General features: G+C 55.9%; 1 protein-coding gene across 5 annotated transcripts in view; it reads left to right on the forward strand.

Moving 5' to 3' along the window:
* BCAS4 (breast carcinoma amplified sequence 4) overlaps positions 1-14,199 on the forward strand; it is a 57,686-nt gene extending 43,487 nt beyond the window's left edge. For 3 of the 5 annotated variants that reach the window (XM_081560321.1, XM_081560319.1, XM_081560324.1), the window contains one exon: positions 13,663-14,199. Coding sequence is in view for 3 of the 5 variants with exons in the window: in XM_081560319.1 (XP_081416445.1) it covers positions 13,663-13,785 (123 nt within the window). In the remaining 2 variants the exon portion in view is untranslated. Of the gene's footprint in view, positions 1-1,692; positions 2,891-13,662 lie in introns of those variants that run through there. The other 2 variants (XM_081560320.1, XM_081560322.1) reach the window with 2 other exon arrangements.
* Positions 14,200-19,341: the final 5,142 nt, after the last annotated feature.

Below are 19,341 nucleotides of genomic sequence, written 5' to 3' on the forward strand. Positions count from 1 at the left end.
TTCCCCAGAGATTCATCCAAGGGGCCGTGTGAGTCGGGGGTCCCTCGGGGTGCGCTGGCAGGCGGAGCCAGGGTTGGAGATGCGAGGGTGGGGTTCAGGGCTGGAGGGGTCCAACAGGAGCCTGAGGCCTTAGCCCGGAGGCAGAGCGAGCACTTACCAATTAGGCATCTGCCGTGGACCAGGCGCTTCTGGGCACAGTGAATGCAGTCATGGACGAGAGGAGAAGGAAGATGCCCCTGCGAGGGGCGCTGGGCTGATGCGGGGCTGGAGGTCTGGGCTGGCCCTGGGGGGCGGGGGGCGGCCCCGAATCTCTCTTCCTCTTTCTGGCTTTGCAGTGGAGGACGGGGCACCGCCCCTAGGTGGAAGGGGGAGACCAGAGGTTTCTCCCGGGTCCTGAGTCAGATGAGAGAAGAGCCAGGTGCTGTTCCTCAGGCCAGATGGAGGCCGCTGCACCCAGACCGCCCTGTCTTCTGCACTGGCCTTTGTCCTTTCAGAATACTATTATTTCTTGGACAAAGGGACGGGGTTTAAGGTGGGATGACTTGGGGAGTTTCTCGTGTCCCTGCGGGGCACACCGCCTGGGTTTAGGATTGGAGAGGCCCCGAATCCCAGGACCGACTCCCCAGCTTCCATCAGGTCTGCTCCCTGGTCCTCACCCAAGCCCGCCCCCCCGCCCCACCTCCCTTCCCTCTCCTCCTCCCTCTCGTTGTCTCATCGCCCCCATCTTCTCCGGCCTCCTTCCCATCGAGTTCTCTCTCTGAACCCTCCTGTACCTGCCGCCGCATCTTCTCTCTCTCGTTTTGGCGCTCTCTCTCTCTCTCACATTTTTCTCTCCTTTGTTTCTTGTTCGTTTCTGTCTCTGCCTCCCTTTGTCCGAGTCTCCGTCTCTGTGCTGTGCGCTGTGCTTAGCCGCTCAGTCGTGTCCGACCGTTTTCAACCACATGGACTGTAGCCCGCCAGGCTCCTCTGTCTATGGGGTTTTCCTGGCAAGAACACTGGAGTGAGTTGCCATGCCCTCCTCCAGAGAATCTTCCTGACCCCCGTCTCCCACACTGTGGGATTCTTTACCATCTGAACCACCAGGGAAGCCCCTATCTCTAATTATCTTCATCTCTGTTTCCACCAAGCTCTGTCTCTCCCTCTTTTCCTTTCTCTTACTCTCAAATGTTAAGTCCCAGACTTTGGAAAACGTCCTTTTTTACGCTCAGAGAGCCCAAAGGATAAAATGTCCTAATCCGACCAGGACAGTGTGCGAGCTGAGGTCTTGTAAAAGGGCCTGGTGAGATCCGTGTCTGGGCCTCCGGGGCCACGGGGATGGGATCGGTGTGGTGACAGTGACTGTCAGAGGCTCCCAGGCCACCAGGTGGCAAAGGACAGGCTGGAGCTGAGACGAGGCCGGAGCTGCGAGAGCACCGGGGTCTGAGGGAGGAGAGGCCCCTGCGGCCACCCACCCGCCTGGAGCCGGGCGGCGGGAGCCCAGGGCCAGCCTGGGGCGGCCTTGCAGCAGGTTCCTGCAGTCCTGGGCGAGGAGCAGGGGTGCGAGGTGGGCCCGTGGGCAGCTGCCTGGTGCCCACTCATCCTAGTGGCTGCCTCTGTTTTTGCCCTGACGGCTTGTTTAATGGAGAGCGGCTGCCCACGTGCGGATGCCAGCAAAACGGTCGATTGTGTCTGTGTTTGCTTTCTGCTTCCCAGAGGTAATTGGTGCTGTTTCCAACATCCTTTCATGGGGTCAACCACCTTCAAGGTCGGCCAACGGAACCTGGAGGATTCTGTTGAAAGTCAGTATCAGAGTGAAATAAGGATGGCTCTGATGAGACCGTCGCCAGCTGCTGGGCCCTGGCCAGCTGTTGGTTTGGGCTCACGGACATGGACATGGAGAACCCCAGTGGGACAGGGAGGCCGCTGGCCATGGGCAGCTGGTTTGGTGACCTGGCCTGGAAAAGGATCTTCTTTTACCTGATCTGTCCTGGGACAGCCCCAGCTGCAACCAAATCCATCTGCTGAGGTCCTCCCCAAACTCGACCGCTGCTCCACAAGCCACCCTTGGCCCCATGAGGTCTTCTCAACCAGGAGCGCTGGGCCCACACTGTGCACGGAGCTGCCCGCGTGTGACCATCCTAAGGATGGAGAACGCAGATCCCTGTTTGTAATCCGGCTCTGTCACCACAGCCCGCTACAGAATTGGCAGGGGCCATGCAAGATGAAAACCCAGGGCCCCTTTGTCAACATTTACTGAGAGGGGCTTCCCCTTGGTGGCTCAGTGGTAAAGAGTCCGCCTACCAATGCTGGAGTCACGAGTTTGGTCCCTGGTCTGGGAGGAGGGATCCACATGCCACAGAGCAACCAGGAGCCACAGCTGTGAGCCCACGTGCAGCAACAACTGAAGCCCACGCGCCCCGGAGCCTGAGCCCCCCAGCAAGAGGAGCCACCACGGTGAGCAGGCCGAGCGCAGCAAGGAGCACCCAGCGCAGCCAGAAATAAGTGAATGAAAGTTTTCTAAAATGCTAAACTTACTGAGAATTTCAAGACCGTGATAGCAGAGCCTCAGAGCAAGCCGTTTGGCCGGCCCTGCCTGTCACTTGCAGGTGTCATGCTTTGCGTGGAGCCTAAGCTTGCAGAATCTCAGTAAGATGGGGCTGATACACAGTCCTAGCCCCTGTCCAGGACTGTCCTGAGCAGTGACTGAGATAAAGGAAGGTCTAGCTGCAATCTTCATCATCGGCATTATTAGGACATTAGTATGATTGTTTAATAGCTCGTCACCTGTGCTGTGCCATTCAGCCCTTCACGTGTGCTGCCGGGAATACACTTTATGTGTTTATTTTGAAATGACCTTTTTATTTTGTGTAATGCTAGATTTTCAGAAAACCTATAAAGACGGTTCCCGAGAGCTTCCGCACTCCCCTCGTTCCGTGTCCCCGTCTCCCGTCACCTCACGTGACAGGTGGGTTGACAGCCACCTAGGACAGTTGTCAAAGCCAAGACCCCCCGCACTGGTCCAGTATTCACTGAACGTTGGGTTTTACCAGAGTTTTCCTTCCATCTGTTCTCTGTCCCTGGCTCCCCTCCAGAGCCAGGCGTTGCTTTTACTGAGCTTTTAGTTATTTATTTGGCTGTACCAGACAGCATGTGGGATCTTAGTTCCCCCACCAGGGATTGAACCTATGCCTTACGCAGTGAAACCATCAAGTCCTAGCCACTGGACTGCCAGGGGATTCTTGAAAGCCTCAGTTTCCTCATGTGTGAAGGGCCTTTGTGATCTGCAGCTTTCAGTCTCTGAAATGTAGCAGGTGCCCAGTTAAAATATATACATATAAATGCACGGTAGTTAGACAGTTAGCCTCAGTGGCCGTGTGATGAGAAGCAAAGCCCAGGTCAGACACCCCGCTGCTCCAGGAGACGACCCCGGGAGGGCAGAGGGGCCACAGCTGGAGGTGTCAGGGAGCCCCCAGGGACCCAGCTCTGGAGGGGGCCATGCCGTAACTCCGTCTACCCGGTGTCCTGCGTTGCCTCCCAGACCCCTTGTGAGTTTGGAGTTGGTTGCCAGTGTCTTGGCAGAACTTCCGGGGGCTCTTCCTCTGCTGGTTTCCATGTTAACGCTTTTCCTCCAGCTAAAAGCAGAATGCAGAGGGCTCTGGAAGCTGCCAGGGTCAGCGTCACCTCTAAGGAGCCCGCACCAGCTTGTCCCTGCTTCTGGGGTCCGCCCTGCACCGGAGCTGTCCCACCTGGGGGCCCCCAGCCCTGTCCCCATCACCGGGGCTGCAGCAGCCTCTGCCACCGCCAGCAGCTGTGCTGAGTGGGCTGGTGGGGCTGGGGGCCGGGCCGGGCGGGAGGGCTCAGGGGCAGGGGTGGTGCTCTGTGCGGCCACCGTGGGGCCGGCCAGCCCTCCCTGTGGGCAGGATTGGACACGCAGGGGCTGCTCGAGAGGGATGGGAGGGGCTCTGCTCACAGCTGTCAGAGCGTTCTGGAAGGCTGGGGGCCCTGCAGCAGACACAGGCGTGGCTGGCAGGACAGGCGGGCGGGGCCTGAGGAGGCCTTGACGGGGGCTGAGAAGGGAGGCTGGGCTCGAGGGTGAAGGGCTTGCTGGCTGGCTGAGGTGGAGACCGCTGCCAGGAGCTCAGGAGAGCCCGTTTGGTGCTCGGCTCTGCCGTTTAGAGGCTGTGTGACCCCGGGCACATGCCCTGCCCTGCCCTCTCCCTGCCGGCCTTCTCCCCCACAGAACAGCCCTGGGGCCGCACCTGACTCTGGGCACTGGCACGGCCTTGGGAGGCCCCTGAGTTGAGGGCACAGCCGCTGGTCCCAGCAGCGGCCCAGGCTGGCCGTTCCCCCCACTCCCAGGGGACCAGGCCACAGAACTGGAAGCATCCACGGCCCCAGGGTGATGTGAGCCCGGAGCCACTGCCGGCCCAGATGCCCACGGCCTTGGCGATTCCTGAGGGCGAGTGAGTCAGGCCAGTGGCAGACCGGATGGCCCATGCCCCATCTAGGGGGTCTGACTCGCCAGAGCCCACAGGAAAACGGGCCCAGCGCAGCCAGGTGGCTGCATTGTTCAGAAGAAACAGTAACGCGGTGTTTACTTGAACCATCCTGGTGCCTCCACGGTGGCAGGTAACGCGTTTTACAATTTGCACCAGCCCATCTTGTCAAGTGGCAGACTTTATTTTCTTGGGCTCCAAAATCACTGCAGATGGTGACTGCAGCCATGAAATAAAAAGACGCTTACTCCTTTGAAGAAAAGTTATGACCCACCTAGACAGCATATTCGGAAGCAGAGACATTACTTTGCCAACAAAGGTCCGTCTAGTCAAGGCTATGGTTTTTCCAACGGTCATATATGGATGTGAGATTTGGGACTATAAAGAAAGCTAAGTGCCGAAGAATTGATGCTTTTGAACTGTGGTGTTGGAAGAGACTCTTGAGAGTCCCTTGGACTGCAAGGAGATCCAACCAGTCCATCCTAAAGGAAGTCAGTCCTGGGAGTTCATTGGAAGGACTGATGTTGAAGCTGAAACTCCAATACTTCGGCCACCTGATGTGAAGAGCTGACTTATTTGAAAAGACCCTGATGCTGGGAAAGATTGAAGGCAGGAGGAGAAGGGGACGGCAGAGGTTGAGATGGTTGGATGGCATCACCGACTCAATGGACATGAGTTTAAGTAAACTCCGGGAGTTGGTGATGGACAGGGAGGCCTGGCGTGCTGCAGTCCATGGGGTCGCAGTGAGTCGGACACAACTGAGCAACTGAACTGAACTGAACTGATCCTGTCAAGTGCATGGACCAGACGCTACCCAAAGGCCACTGGTTTGCTGTCTCTGAATAGGCTAGAGGGGCGTGCCTGAGGGTCCAAGGTTGGAAAGCAGATCCTGGAGGGACGTCTCAAGTCCTGGGTCAGAGCACAGCTCCCTGCCCCACTCAGCCCCTGGGCCCCTGGGTCCCAGCTGTGCTAGGCCAGGCCGGGCCTGGGTTCAAATTCCGCTCCCTGCCAGTTCCCAGTGGGGTGATCCTGGGCTGGTGTGTCTGTGAGCCTAAGTTTCCTCTTCTGGAAAATGGGAGTGGGGACACCTGTCTCTCTCAGCAGCTGGGCGTGAACGGGCCGTGGGCCTGTAGGTCCTGCAGGTCCTGCTGTGGGCTGGGCACTCAGCAAGTGCTTATTACTCAGTCACTGTGGTTGAGATGAGAAAGACTGGGGGCTTGGTCTGTCCTGATGGACCGAGACGCTTCTTCTGTCTGCCTGCTTCACCCTGCCTCCACCCAGTACAATTTTGTACCTTAGAATTAGAGACAAGTTGCTGTGATAATGCAGAGTTCTCATATACCGCTCACCCAGTTCCTCCAAGCGTCTTGCTTGACTCTGGTGCATCGTCACAGCTGAAGGGGGAACTGTCTAACCTCCGAAGTTTTATTCGGATTTCGCTGGTTTTCCCTAGTGTCCTTTTCTGTTCTGTGTTATATAGTCGTTGTGTGTCCTTAGCCACCTCTGGTTTATGACAGCTTCTCAGACTCTCGTTGTTTTTGATGACCGTGACAGTTTTGAGGATTATTGGTTAGGTATTTTGTACACCGTCCCTCAATTAGGCTGATCTGATGTTTTTCTCGTGGTTAGATTGGGGTTGTGGGTTTTGGCGGAGAGACCACAGAGGTGAAGTGCCCTTCTCGTCACATCAGATCCGGGGCCCCTGCTCCCAACGTGACGTAGCACGGATGATGTTGACCTTGACTATCTGGTCGAGCAGTGTTTGCCAGGTGTCTCTACTGGGCAGCTATTTCCACGCCCCTCTCTCCCCTGCTCTATTCTGTGGAAGCAAGTCACCACATGCGGCCCCCACGCAAGGGGAGTGGGGCTTCTGGAGAGGGCAGCGCATTCATCAGTTATTTGGAATTCCATTTTACCTTTTGGAACAATTTTGAGATCCAGAAGTTTTCACTGTTTTGGCAATCATTCTGTTCATCATATGAACGACCTGGGTTGAGTCCCAGCTCCACCCATTTACTAGCTGCGTGACCTTGGGCAGCTCGCTGTTAGCTGGAGTGACAGTGAGGGTAATAGCATGCGTCCGTCAGGCTGCACAACGGACACCTGACTGAAGTGGTTTAACCAAGTAGGGTTTGTGTTTCTTCCTTGTGTGACAAGAAGTCCTGAACGGCCAATTGATTCTCCGAGCTAGTGCACTGTGAGCTTAAGCCTGTGGCTTTTGTCCTCACAGTGCCAAGGTGGCTGCAGCACCTCCAGAATCACTGCTGTTCTCCAGGCAGGGATCCATGAAGTCGATGGTATTATCCTCATTTGACAGAGAGGATGGGAAACCTCTATCTTGAAGGAGGGCTGTGAGGGTTAGAGATAAGCGTATTGAACCTGGGTCACAGGAGGTGAGGTTGTTGTTTACCCAGTAGGTTGGGCCTCTTCCAAGTCCCCTGGGCTGGAGGTGCCTGGTAACTTGGCAGGTGATGGTGAGTCTCTGGCTACCTGAGCTTGCATCCGTGGTCTCTGAGGCCTCTGCCTCCCAGAGGTCGACCACACCTTGGAGCCTCAGAACCCGGCCCACGTGTGGGATGGCGGTGCGGTGTTTGTTTTGAAGTGGAGGATGCTTAGTGAATTGGGACAGGATGGAGTTGCAGTGACGTCTCAAGAGCAGCCGACCAAGCAACACTGTGGCCTGGGGACAGTCAGCAAGGTGGACCCGGCCCTAAACCCTGCAGCCTGTGTCTGGGGACCTCTTACTTAGTGCCCGCTTGCATGGGAGATACAGGGATGGGTTTGTTATGCCTGTTCTATTTAGGAAGACATTTAATTTAGGGGCAGACTGAAAATACCAGACCTGGCCTGCCCCCATCTTCTGTTTTGGCTGCGCTGGGTCTCAGTTGCGGCACACGGAATCTTTTAGTTGTGGCGTGCGAACTTCTTAGTTGCGGCATGTGGGATCTAACTCCCTGACCAGGGACCGAACCCAGGACCCCCTGCATTGGAAGCGTGGAGTCTTACCCCTGGGCCACCAGGGAAGTCCATGGGGCCTGCCCCCATCTTTGTAAATAAAGTTTTATTGGCACACAGCCATGCCGTTACTTTACCATCGTCTATGGCTGCTTTGGTGCTGGAAGGGCAGAGCTGAGTAGCTGTGACCCAGACCATGGGGCTTGCAAACACTTACTGTCTGGCCCTTTGCAGAACAAATGTGCTGACCCTGGCCTGCACAGAAAGCAGCCCAGGCTCGGGAATATGCGGCTGGGGCTTCCAAGAGGGAGACACAGGGGGGCCCGGACTCACGGGGGGCCGTGGGGGATTTCTTGGAATAGGACTGGGCAGATGAAGCCCTGAGGCGGGTGGGCCTGGCTTCAGCAGACGGTGCTCTGACTGGGGCGGGGTGGGGGGTACTTCAGAGGAGAGGCCCCGAACCCAGGCTGGCCTGAGGCTTTCCTTTACCACGTGCTGCAGCAGCCTTGTGGGGGCTTTGTCAGAAGAGGAGCTGGTTGGTGGTGCAGCCCACCCAGGGGGGCCAACCCCGAAGCATCCACCACCAGAAGCAGCAGGTTCTGGAAAGGCGACGTAGCCGCCAGGGGCCTGGGGCCGCCCGCAAGGAGTGCCTCAGCCCAGCCACCGGGAGCTTCCAGATCATCTGATTTTCCAAGAGAAGCTAGCTGGCAGGCTGGTTTTTCTGAGAAATCTCCTGATTTTTTTCACCATGTTTGAAATTAATTCCAGTTTTTAAAAATCATGCAGCAACCAAGCACACACACATACATACACACACACACACACACACACACGTCTGGTGTGTGGGCTGCGGGCTTGGGAACTCGGGGGTCTGGGGTGGAAATGAGGAAGACGTGGGAGGCTGGGCAGACCCGGGAGGGCCTGCCAGGCGGCTCCAGAGGCCCTCCTCCAGCTGGGGGCCTGGTCGGGGTGGGGGCCTGGGGGAGGGTGGCAGAGCCCTGGACCTGAGGTTTCGGGTTTCCTCCCATCCTGTTCCCCACTGGTGGAAACTTCCCGCCCGCCCGCAGGCTGGGGGGCGGGGGACGAAGCTTCAGGGAGGTGAACAGTCCTCCTTGGGAACCTGGCCGCCCCTGGATAAGAATCTTAGTATCAGCTGCAGGCCAGGGATGGGCAGGGATGCTCTCGGAAGTCCCCTCCGAGATTCTCCAGGATTTGGGTTTGAGGCCGGAGCCTTGTGGGGCAGTGGGCAGGGGTGACCTAGAGCCAGAGAGGCCTGAATGGACCCCAGCTCTGTGGCTCATATGACCTCTGAGTTGGGGACTGCCCCTCCTGTGGCAGGTCGTCCTGAGAATCTAAGAAAGCATGGGCGTGAGAGAGCTGGGTTTCCTTGGCATCCTGGGGGGCCCGGGACTGGGGCCTGGCCTCCAGGGTGTGGTCCTGCTCACCGGGACGGCATCTGGGGTACCCGGCTGTTTTCAGCTTCGTGCACCAGCCCTTACCTGCTGCTTTCTCCGCTGGTTTCCAGGCGCTTGCCCACACTCCTGGGGATTTATTATTTGCTTTAGGCAGGATGCTTGGTTGCAAGTGACAGGTCAACCTGGCTTAAGAAAAGAAGAGAATCCCGTGGTCTCACGAAGAGAAAAAGTCCCAAGGTAACCCTAAGTGTGTGTTGGTCGCTCAGTCACGTCTGACTCTTTGCGACCCCATGGACTGTAGCCCACCAGGCTCCTCTGTCCAGTACTCTCCAGGCGAGAATACTGGAGTGGGCTGCCATTCCCTTCTCCAGGGGATCTTCCCGACCCAGAGATCGAACCCTGGTCTCCTGCATTGCGGACAGATTCTTTACTGTCTGGGCCCCCTGGGGAGCCCAACACTGGCTAGTTAACACTAACCTCGGGCAGAATGTGACTCAGGTGCTCAGATGATGCTGTCGGGATTCTGTGTCGCTTCGCCTCCCAGCTCTGCGCCCCTGTGTTGGCTTCTTTCCCGGGCAGGCCCCCCGGCGTGGTGGCAGAAGTGACCGCCAGGCTCATGGCCCGCCCTCGCGGGAACCTGGGAAGGGCCGATGGGGGCAGAAAGCATTCCTCTCCCAGGAGCCAGAGCCCCAAGCCTGTTTCTCAACTAGATGAGCCTGGGTCACCTGCTCACCCCTGGACCAGTCACGGCCCGGGTGGGTCAGGCCTCCACTCACCCCTCCTTCAGCTGGGGGGCTGAGGAGGGCAGCGGGGATGGGAGCTGACACCAGTGACCCCTCACGACCATCAAGGCGCTGATACCCGCAGGATGTGGAGGCTGGACAGGCTGAGATGGCCTCTCCTGCCTTCCCATGCCCACCCGCTCTCCAAGAGCAGCATCGAGGGCTGAAGCGGCCACATTCGGAGCCCCTGGCTCAGCTCGGGGCACCCCCTTCCCCGCAGCTGACTGCAGGCCCAGAGCTCCAACGAGCTGTGAGTCACTTTCCCACAAATTTCCCACGTGCCTCAAGAAGTTGTCAGGGGCTGGGCCCAGGGCCAGCGTGGAGGGGCGAACCAGCCTCCGGGGTGTCTCTCGCCATCTCCCAGGCTGGGGGCCCCCACAGAAAAGGGGAGCAAGCTCATCTGGAATGTCTCATCCTCATGAGCCCCTGTGGGGTCCGGGTGAGGGGCTTCCTCTTTCGAGCGCACACACGGCCACTCTCTAATAATCCACGCTGCCAGCAGAAGGCTCACCTCTCCGGGAGTTCCCCTCCCCCTTGCATCTGAACGCAGGAAGGACGGTTCTGCTCCATCACCAGCAAAAGTGCCACCACCTTTTTTTGCACTAGACCTTGCTGGAACTAAAGATACGATTTTATCTAAAGCTGCTCGGGGTCTCTCAGGACTCCTCCTTGGTTCCTTCATCCTTATATGGATTTTCTCCTTCGTCTGGGAGCCTGTCTCCTTGAGAGAGGAGGCAGAAGTTCCTGTTGGGAGAACCATTTCAGAAAGAACACGGAGGGACTTCCCTGGTGGTCCAGTGCCTAAGACTCCAAGCTCCCAGTGCAAGAGGGCTGGGGTTCGATCCCTGGTCAGGGAACTAGATCCCACATGCCACAACTAAGAGTTCACAGGCTACAACTGAAGATCTCGCGTGCTGCAACTAAGGCCCAGCGCAGCCAGATACATACAATAAATACATATTCTTAAAAATACAAAAAGAACAGAGGGTGAAGAGGCCTGGCATCCCCAGGACAGGGACACCAGCTCTGGCCTGGCCCCTTTGCCTGGATCAGGAGAGGAAGGTGCACTTTAGCCCCCACGCCATGTGTCAGGACAAGGGAGCTGGTCTTTGAACTGTCATTATTAGCCTGTTGCATTTTCTAGATACTACAGTGGTCAGATCTCAGGAGAAAGAGGGTGAGGATTATCTAAAACGATGGCTTATCCACGGGCAGCATCCTTGAGGCTGTGAGACCATCTTGGGGCTCCTTTCCCAGCTGTGTTTTGGTTGCGGTGCTATGGGCGGACTTGAGTCCAGTCGCAGGGGTAGGGGGCAGCCTAGGAAGATGCTGGGAGAAGGAGGTGGGTGTGTCCCAAATACCCCCGCCCCCGCCCCCGCCATGCGGCTGAGCCCAGAGCAGCTGACCGGTGTTCGCTGGTTAAATGTTCCCTTTTGTGAGGCAGACCCTTGGCCAAGGTGACTTGCTTGCTCGTCCCAGCTTTCCAGATGTGGGTGGTGGTGACTCAGGGAAGTATGCGGTCCCTGGATCCTGGGTGCATTCTACCTTATCTGAAATAAGGTATTCTTTGGTGGTTTCTTTTGCAGCAGAGACAAGCTCTGGTGGGGAGTGGGGAATTCAGGGCTCAGACATTAGAGTCTGTTCTCACCCCAAATCCGGCCACTGTCACCTTGAAGGGACACTTGCCTGCAACGGCTTCCGCTGTGGTCCCCTCTTTCCCCTCCAGTCTGGTCTCTGCTTTTTCTGAAACACTTTTCTCATTACACACACTCCCTGCCCCCTCTGGCTCCCTCTCTGTCTGTCTCTCTCCTGATCTCAGGATAAAGTTTAGTAAGACCTCCAAGAGCCCACATCATCTGGTCCTAGTTTACAACTTCCTGTCCACACGCTGACCCGGCCCGACTCCAGACAGACCCACTCCGGTGCCCGTGGCCCAGAACATCCCCCAGCACTGTCCGCACGGTCACAGGGGGTGTCTGCTGCCTGGCCACCGCCCTTCCCGCCGCCCCCCCCCCCACAGCCCCTCCTAGGTCCTCAGCCCCTGGGAACCTCTGACCCCTCCAGGAGCTGGGCCCCTCCTGGGCTCCGAGGGCCCCGGTGCCGCCCCCCATATCCCCCGTCACACGTTGGGGATGTGCTCCCAGTGGGTCCTTTGCAAAAAGGGAGCCCCTGATGACTGGGGCTGCGTCCTGTTCACAGAGGTGCCCTTGGCCGGGTGCAAGCACGTGCAAGGCAGGAGTTGAGGGGACAGGTCCTCCGAGTTGTGGGGGGGTGTAAGGCACCTTCCTGGGCTTGGACACCCCCCCGCTCCCCGCCACAGTGAGAGGGCGGTCTGGGTGTTGCTGCGGGGACAAGCATGGGGCAGGTGACACACGCAGGGCAGTGCGGGGCTCGTGGGGGGCTGAGCTTTGGGGGAGCTGTTATTAACTGTGGGCTGGAGCCCCACACCACGCGCTGGCACCTGTGACGGCGGCTGAAGGCTGGGACGGAGCTGGGGCCCAGGGGCAGAGGTGGAGCTGGGGGGCAGAGCCAGGGCCTGAGGGCGGAGCTGGGGCCCAGGGGTCGGAGGTGGGGCCCTGGGGGCAGAGGTGGAGCCTGGGGGGTAGAGCTGGGGCTCAGGGGTGGAGCGCGGGGCCAGGGGGGCGGAGCGGGGACCCGAGGGTGGAGCGGGGGGCCTGCGAGTCGGAGCTGGGGCCCTGGGGAGCAGAGCTGGGGCCCTGGGGCGGAGCTAGGGCCCCGGGACAGAGCAGGAGCCTGGGGGTCCGGCGGAGCTAGGGCCCGGGGGCAGAGGTGGGGCCCCGGGGGCGGAGCTAGGGCCCCGGGGCGGAGCTGGGCCCCGGGGGCGGAGCTAGGGCCCCGGGGGCGGAGCTGGAGCCCGGGGGCGGAGCTAGGGCCTGAGAGCGGAGCTGGGGCCCTGGGGTCAGAGCTGGGGCCCAGGGGCGGAGCGCAGGGCCCGGGGGGCGGAGCGGGAGCCGGAGGGTGTAGCGGGGGCCCGGGAGTCGGAGCTGGGGCCCTGGGGGCAGAGCTGGGGCCCGGGGGCGGAGGTGGCCTGTAGATCACACAGCAGAAGGAGCTGCGGGTGGGGGTGGGAGGACCAGAAGGTGGTCAGAGGGACCGCAGGTGGAGACGTGCAGAGCCTCCTCCCTCTGCCCCCTAGACCCCCACATTACTGCCCGTATTTGCCTGCCAGATCCGCCTGGGAGCCTTGCAGACCTTCCCTCCTCGAGCAGGTCATGGGATCAGGTCCGGCTCTGAGAATCACCTGAGAGCTTTGAAATACCTAAGTGCCCAGACCACACCCCAGACCAACGACGTCAGGCTCTGGGGGCGGGGCCTGGGCATAAGCATCCACGGCTCTCGCAGGGCGTCCCCTATGCAGCCGCGCTTGAGAAGCACTGTTTGAGGCGGTCCTCTGTGAAACCGGTTTGACTCAGAGATGCCTATGTAACCTGTAGGGTTAGGAGAGCTTGGAGACCATTGCTTGATGGAAAATCTCCCCTCCCCAACCTCCCTGCCACAACAACCCACACCAGACATAAGTAAGCACTTCTTAAAATGATTCAATTAAAAAAAAGTAACACACGCATATGGCCCAGGCTTCAGGAGCACATACGGGCCCACACAGAACCATCGCGGACCCCAGCGGTGGCCCGAGGCGCGATCTAGACCCCACCGCTGCGGGTCTAAGTGCCCGTTCCTGGCGCTCGGTGGCCCGAGGTGCAGCTGTGTTCTCAGCCGTCCTCCCAGAGCCTTGTTCCGCCTGTTCTCTCAAGCACTGCGGAGGGCTCTGGGCACATGGCCTAGCCATGCCGGCTTCGCTCTCCATCAGTGTCAGACGGGCTGGCTTTGGCTGTTGCAGGCAGCATGACATTCATTCTTCATTCTTCACCATGATTCTTGGTGAAGAATCATGGACTCTGCTCACCTGGACCACCCACCCTCCCTGCGGGGTGAACTCCTGCTACTGGAGTTCTTGGGTCTCAGAACAAGTGGCTTCACGTGACTGACGGGGCACCTGGTTTTCTGTCCTTCCAGAAGCGGTGGGCACCGGTGGCCCCGACGTTCGAGCTGCCCGCGTTGTACAGAACCGAGGACTACTTCCCCGTGGACGTGGGAGAGGTGATGCCCCGAGCCCCCAGCTGCCAAAGGCGTCTGTGAGCGCTTCGTTCCTGCCATTCGGGCCGCCGGGAAGTGAGACCTGTGCAGAGCGATGTGGTTTTCTTCTTTTCTTTTATTGTTGTGGATTCGTTTTCTGAGTTTTCCCCCTTGCTTCACGGGGGCCCCTGGGGTTTGGAGAAGCGCTTGGGACCCAGGGGGTGGGCAGTGCCTCAGTGATGAGCTGGGAAGGCCTGAGGAGGCCTGGTGGTCTGGACGAGGTGGTCACCCCTGGGGATAGCTGGACACCCCAGGTGACTGGCTGTGGGGACACGGATATCTTTGCACAGGAATTGTGGGGGTCTTGGGAGGTGTCACCAGGGTGCATGGCTCCAGGTCTCTCTTTGTTGGCTGGTTTCTCTGAACCCCAGTGCCCACTGGCCCTGTGAACCATCTCAATAAAGTGTCAAGAGGTCACCTGGGGTAAATGTTTCCTTGATGGGTGCTCCCGCCACCGAGTCAAGCCGGAGCCTCAGAAGCTGCTTATTCTCAAGCCCCTCACCTGAGGGGAGTGCGCAGCTCTGGCCTTCAGATGCCCAGCAGAACGCCGAGACTGTTAGGATTTCCTGAGGTCTCCCAAGGGGTGTTTGCTTTAATTTCTCCTCATGTAGATGGGTTTTGAGCTATCGTCCCAAAATGCTGGGTTCCTCACTTTGGCTATTTCTAGTTTCTGGAATCTTTCCCAGAGCTAAGGACACACACACACACCCTCTACTACAGACCTGCATTCAGATTTCAACACACACACACACACACACACACACGCACATACACACTCTGTTCTGCAGACCTGCATTCAGATTTCAAGGAAATCTGACATCATGAATCAGGCAAGAGAGCAGTAGTAGCAAGGCAACAAAAAAAAAAGTTGAGCCTTGTCAATTTTAGGATACTATTTTAAATTAAAAGATATTAAGTGAAGACCTCGTTTCAAGTAAAGCCAGTGTTTTTGTATACAGATAATTTTTGTAAACTTATTTTAAAACGTTGAGACTTTATTATCTATTATTGAAGTATAAATCCAGTGTTGAGGTCACTGAACTTTCGCACACTGAACACATCTGCCTGACCCTCACCCCATCTAGAAGCACGCACTCCTCAGAAGCCCCTCCCTTCCAACCTCCCCGCCCCCCGGAGCTAACAGCACCCTGACATCCCGTAGTGCACACAGGGCTGCTGTCTGGGCTTCTGTTCGGTCCCTGGAGGCAGACTGGCGTGTGCAGGCTCAGCGTGGCAGCTTTGTGCCTTCTCCCCTGGCCACCGCCGAGTCTGTGGGCAGCGTCCCTGTGGCTGCGTTGTATTGATCAGGACTGTTTTCAACGAAGAGAGAAGCTTAGACCCTTCCCCGTGCCGCGGTCTGCTGAGAGAGAGCAGAGATTCGATGGGAAGTTCATTTTTCAGACAAGCGGCGAGGGCACACGTTTCTGGAAAACCAGGCATATGTTGATGGCTGGAGACGCCCACGCTTCTTTCTCCTTCCAAAGCCTGGACTGAGGGCCCAGGAGAGGCGGTGGGGGGTGGGGGGGTGCGGGGGGGGGGCCGCAGTGTCAAATGATCAAGCCACAGCTGCGAGGTGTCCTAAAGTAGAGACCCGCAGGCCCGGGGCTCAGAGCCATCACCTCCTGTACCCTCTCTGAGCCCAGCCTCCTCCCCAGTAAGAGGCAGAGAATAAGGGCGCCTGCCTCTGGGGGTGCAATGAGGGAGCGATGACCTGCGTCGGGGCCTGGTGATGGGCACTGGGCAGCAGGCGGCTGTGACAGTTGACGGGGCTGGGTGGGGGGAGGGCTGACCGGCCTGTGGTCCTCAGTCGGCTCTTGGCACCCAAGGGCCCGGGCCTTGGGAATGGCCCTACCTTTCAGAGTAAGAACGGGGCAGCAGAGAGTGAGAGCTGCCGGCTCTGCTGTCCAGGGACTCTTTGGGGGGTCACCCCTCACCCCCAGGGCAGTGAGGAGGGGTGCGGTTCCTTGACAGCATCTATGGGGAAATGGTGACTCATGAGCTTGAATTGGTTTTCCCAAGTTTCCTGGAGTTGCAGTGCCAAATAATGAAATTTTAGGGATGCTTGGAGACACTGAGCAGGAGGGCGAGCCAGGGCACAGGGCCTGCCAGGAATCGCTGACCTCTGTCCTCTGAGCGGCTGATGTGCTGGCCTGGGGCCAGGTACCCTGATGGGCATCATCTTTGGAGCAAGTGTCGGATGTCTCGTAACAAGTCGACGAAAGCCTTGGTGGGTCAAACCCACCAAGGGTCAAACCCCTTGGAGGGTCAAACCCAAAGCCCACGGCAAGGGTCACTTTGCAGCCAGGGAAAGGGTGGTCTTTGTCTTTTTCTTTCTTTGGTGGCTGTTTTCGGACAGGAGTGCCGGAACCTAGGCCATCGTTAGTCTTCGGAAGAGCTAGGTCCTTTGATTGATCATTCCCACGTTCCCCATGGATGTGAACTTCACATCTGTCCAAAGCAACAGGTTTCAGAATGGTGGCCCACAGGTTGGGAGAACTGTGTGGTTTGCCCTGAACTATTTCAAAATTGTTTTCATGTTGAGACAACACAGTTACCATCTGGAAAAAATAAAGTGAGTTCCATACCTCACTCTGTACACCAGGAACAGTTCCAAAATTCCGAATGGATTAAGGAGGAGTTCAATGTGTAAAATGAATTTATAGAATAAGGAGGCGGAAACATTGGAGAATCATAAAAAATCTAGGAGCCATAAAAGAAAATGTTGATATTTAAAAATTTTAAATCCTCTGCATGGCAAAAACAAGCAGAAAATTCAACCAAAAAAATATGAAAACAAAACAACAAAATTTTCTAACCAGATGCAAAAGCCAAATGACCCAAAAGCCAAATGACAAACTAAGAAAATATATTTGAAGCTTGTACTACAAAGGGATAATCTCCCTAATATATAAACATCTCCTACCAATAAATAAGAGGAAAGAAATCCCCCAGAATAGCAAAGAATATGAATAAGGATTTCACAGAAAAGACTATGCAAAAGGCATTTCCAAAATATGAAAAGATATTAACCTCAATCTGTAAGTATGAAAGAATGTTGAATACTCAGTTTTCATTTATCACACTGGCAAAAATAAAATGTTTTTGACGACACTATAGGTGAAATTTTGAAGAAAGGTGCATTCTTATACATTGGTGGTGGGACACGATTCTCATGGAGGTCCATAGGCAGTGCCTATCAAAGTTAGAAATGTATGTGCCCTTAGATAATGTGCATACCCAGTTCCATCCCTAGAGATCTAGCCTCCCAATATACCACACAAGAGAAATGATAAATGCAAAAATTTATTCACTGCACGTTGAAATATCAAGAGATTGGACAGAATCTAAGTGTCCATCAACTAGGGATTGGCTCAGTTAGAGTACCTCCGTACGTGCATGGATGGGTGGAATCCTATGAAGATGTAAAAGTAGATTAGGAGTTCTTCACGACTTGATGTGGAGAATCCCCAAAACCAAAGTGGAAGAAGAAGGACACGAAATGCTATCATCTGTGTAAGAAAAGAAAGCACTAAAGTTCTCTGGGAGGATAAATATTTGAAAATGGTGAACATTCTGTTTTCAGTGAGATGTGGACTTTCCATTTTATTTTATACTTTTTGATATTTTGGTGTTTCCCTATTCAAAAAATTCAATTAAAATAAGATGCTAGCAATTAAAAATCAGGACATTTCTCATATAGAACTGGATTTCCAGCTTCTACTCAAAAACTAAAATATGGCAGTACTGGGCTCATATTCTTGCCAGACAATAAAGCTGAGTCCTTTTAGAAGGGCCTCACTCTCCATGTTTCTCTTGTATCCAAATTATCTCATGAATTTCTTTACATGCCTGGACTCACCAGTATTTGCATTTGCAGAAGTCCTCAACAAATTATTAGCAGACTGAATCCAGAAACATATAAAGAGGCTTCTACACCATGACCAAGTGGGGTATCTCCAAGGGATGCAAGGTGGGTTTAACACCTTAAAATCAATCAGTGCAACACACTTGGATTAATAAAGTAAAAAAAAAAACCCCACATGATCATCTCCATAGATGCATGAAAAAGCATTTGACAAAACTCAATGTCCATTCATCATAAAAGCGTTCCTTCTTGGGGTCAAAAGGGGAGTTCCAGAGAAGAGGTGAGAAGCCGGGCAGACACCCCCAAAGGGGTCTGTTTCCAGGATTATCAGTTCTCTCAAGATGACCTGTTGACCGAGGCACCTGGAGGCCTCAGGCATCTCCCTCTCCAACTTAAAGCAAAATTCCACTTAGTGCTTTGTCTCTTTGGGTCTGAAAGAATTCAAAGCAGTTATGACTATGAGCAGCTGTCACAGAATTTCCTCTCTGAGCCCTGTGTGCTCGCTGTAGACGTAAAAGCATCAAAATTCTTCTTATCAGGAAGCACCATCTGGATGCATTTTAGCCTTGCAAGTAGCTGGGCAGGGCTGGTGGCTGGAGGCTTGCTTCTGCCTTCTTTACTGGGACTTCTGATGACTGTGCTTTGCCGTCGGCGATTTTGAAGACGGAGGTAGAGAGATGGCCGCTGGGGGCAGGTGTAGTCTGTCAGGAGAATGACAAGATTCCCTCAAAACACCAAGTCAAGCCAAGCGTGACTGCTGGAGGTCGGCCCCTCAACCGGAAGGACTTCCTCATGGGGTCATCCAGGGAGCAGCACCATCATACATGCTAACGGTCAGTGTTTCACCAGCAAGGCTCTTCTGGGGGGAGACATGCCCGAGGAGCGGGCAAAGGAGACCTGGAGGAGCGCCCTGGACAGTGAGGACTGTGCTTTTCTTCTGTGGGCATCAGGGCTGAGGTGGCTGCAGCGGTGACCCCTCCTGGGGTAAGGGTGCCCTGTGAACGCCCATGGTCTCCTTATGGCTCCCAGGGAACTGCAGAGACATCAGGGCATCAGCTTGCTCACGTGCTGCTTTCTGCACACAAACCGCACCTCTGGGTGTAGAGATGGGGGTTCTTAGGCTGTCGGGTGACGGTATGTTTGTTGAATGGAGAGAAATAGAATCAATGGTCTGACCCAGGAGACCACTGGCAGCAAACAGATGAACTGGGAAGGCTCACATTGTAGCATCATTCGCTCGTGTCTTTAGAATGGTGGGAAAAAATTTAAAATAGTTAATTTTAAAAAGGGGCTCCCCTGGTGCTCCAGTGGTTAGGATTTCACGCTTCCACTGCAGGAGGGCACAGGTTTGATCCCTGGTCAGGGAACTAAGATCCCACATGCCAGAAGGCGCGACCGAAGGAAAAAGGAAAGAATGGTGGTTCTCCAGCTGTCTTTTGGAGTCCGCTGGGCCACAGCCTGTGACCAACCAACTGCGTCCGAATCTCTGGGGGAGGGTCCTCAGGATCTCTAAGTGTTCAAACTCCCCAGGTGATTTGGAGACGCAGCGGTTCTGGGACACGTTTTCCAGGAAGAGCTGTTAAGAAAAATTTCAAAGAGGTTTCCTTTGAAGAGTGTCGAGACCTCAACATCCGTTTCACATCTTCCCGAGTGTAATGCATGGAATTGGGTTTGAGTTGATTTCTGGTTTGAGT

Source organism: Giraffa tippelskirchi, chromosome 13 (genome assembly GCF_054371585.1).
Source record: "Giraffa tippelskirchi isolate mGirTip1 chromosome 13, T2T-mGirTip1v1.2.pri, whole genome shotgun sequence".
Taxonomy (NCBI): domain Eukaryota; kingdom Metazoa; phylum Chordata; class Mammalia; order Artiodactyla; family Giraffidae; genus Giraffa; species Giraffa tippelskirchi.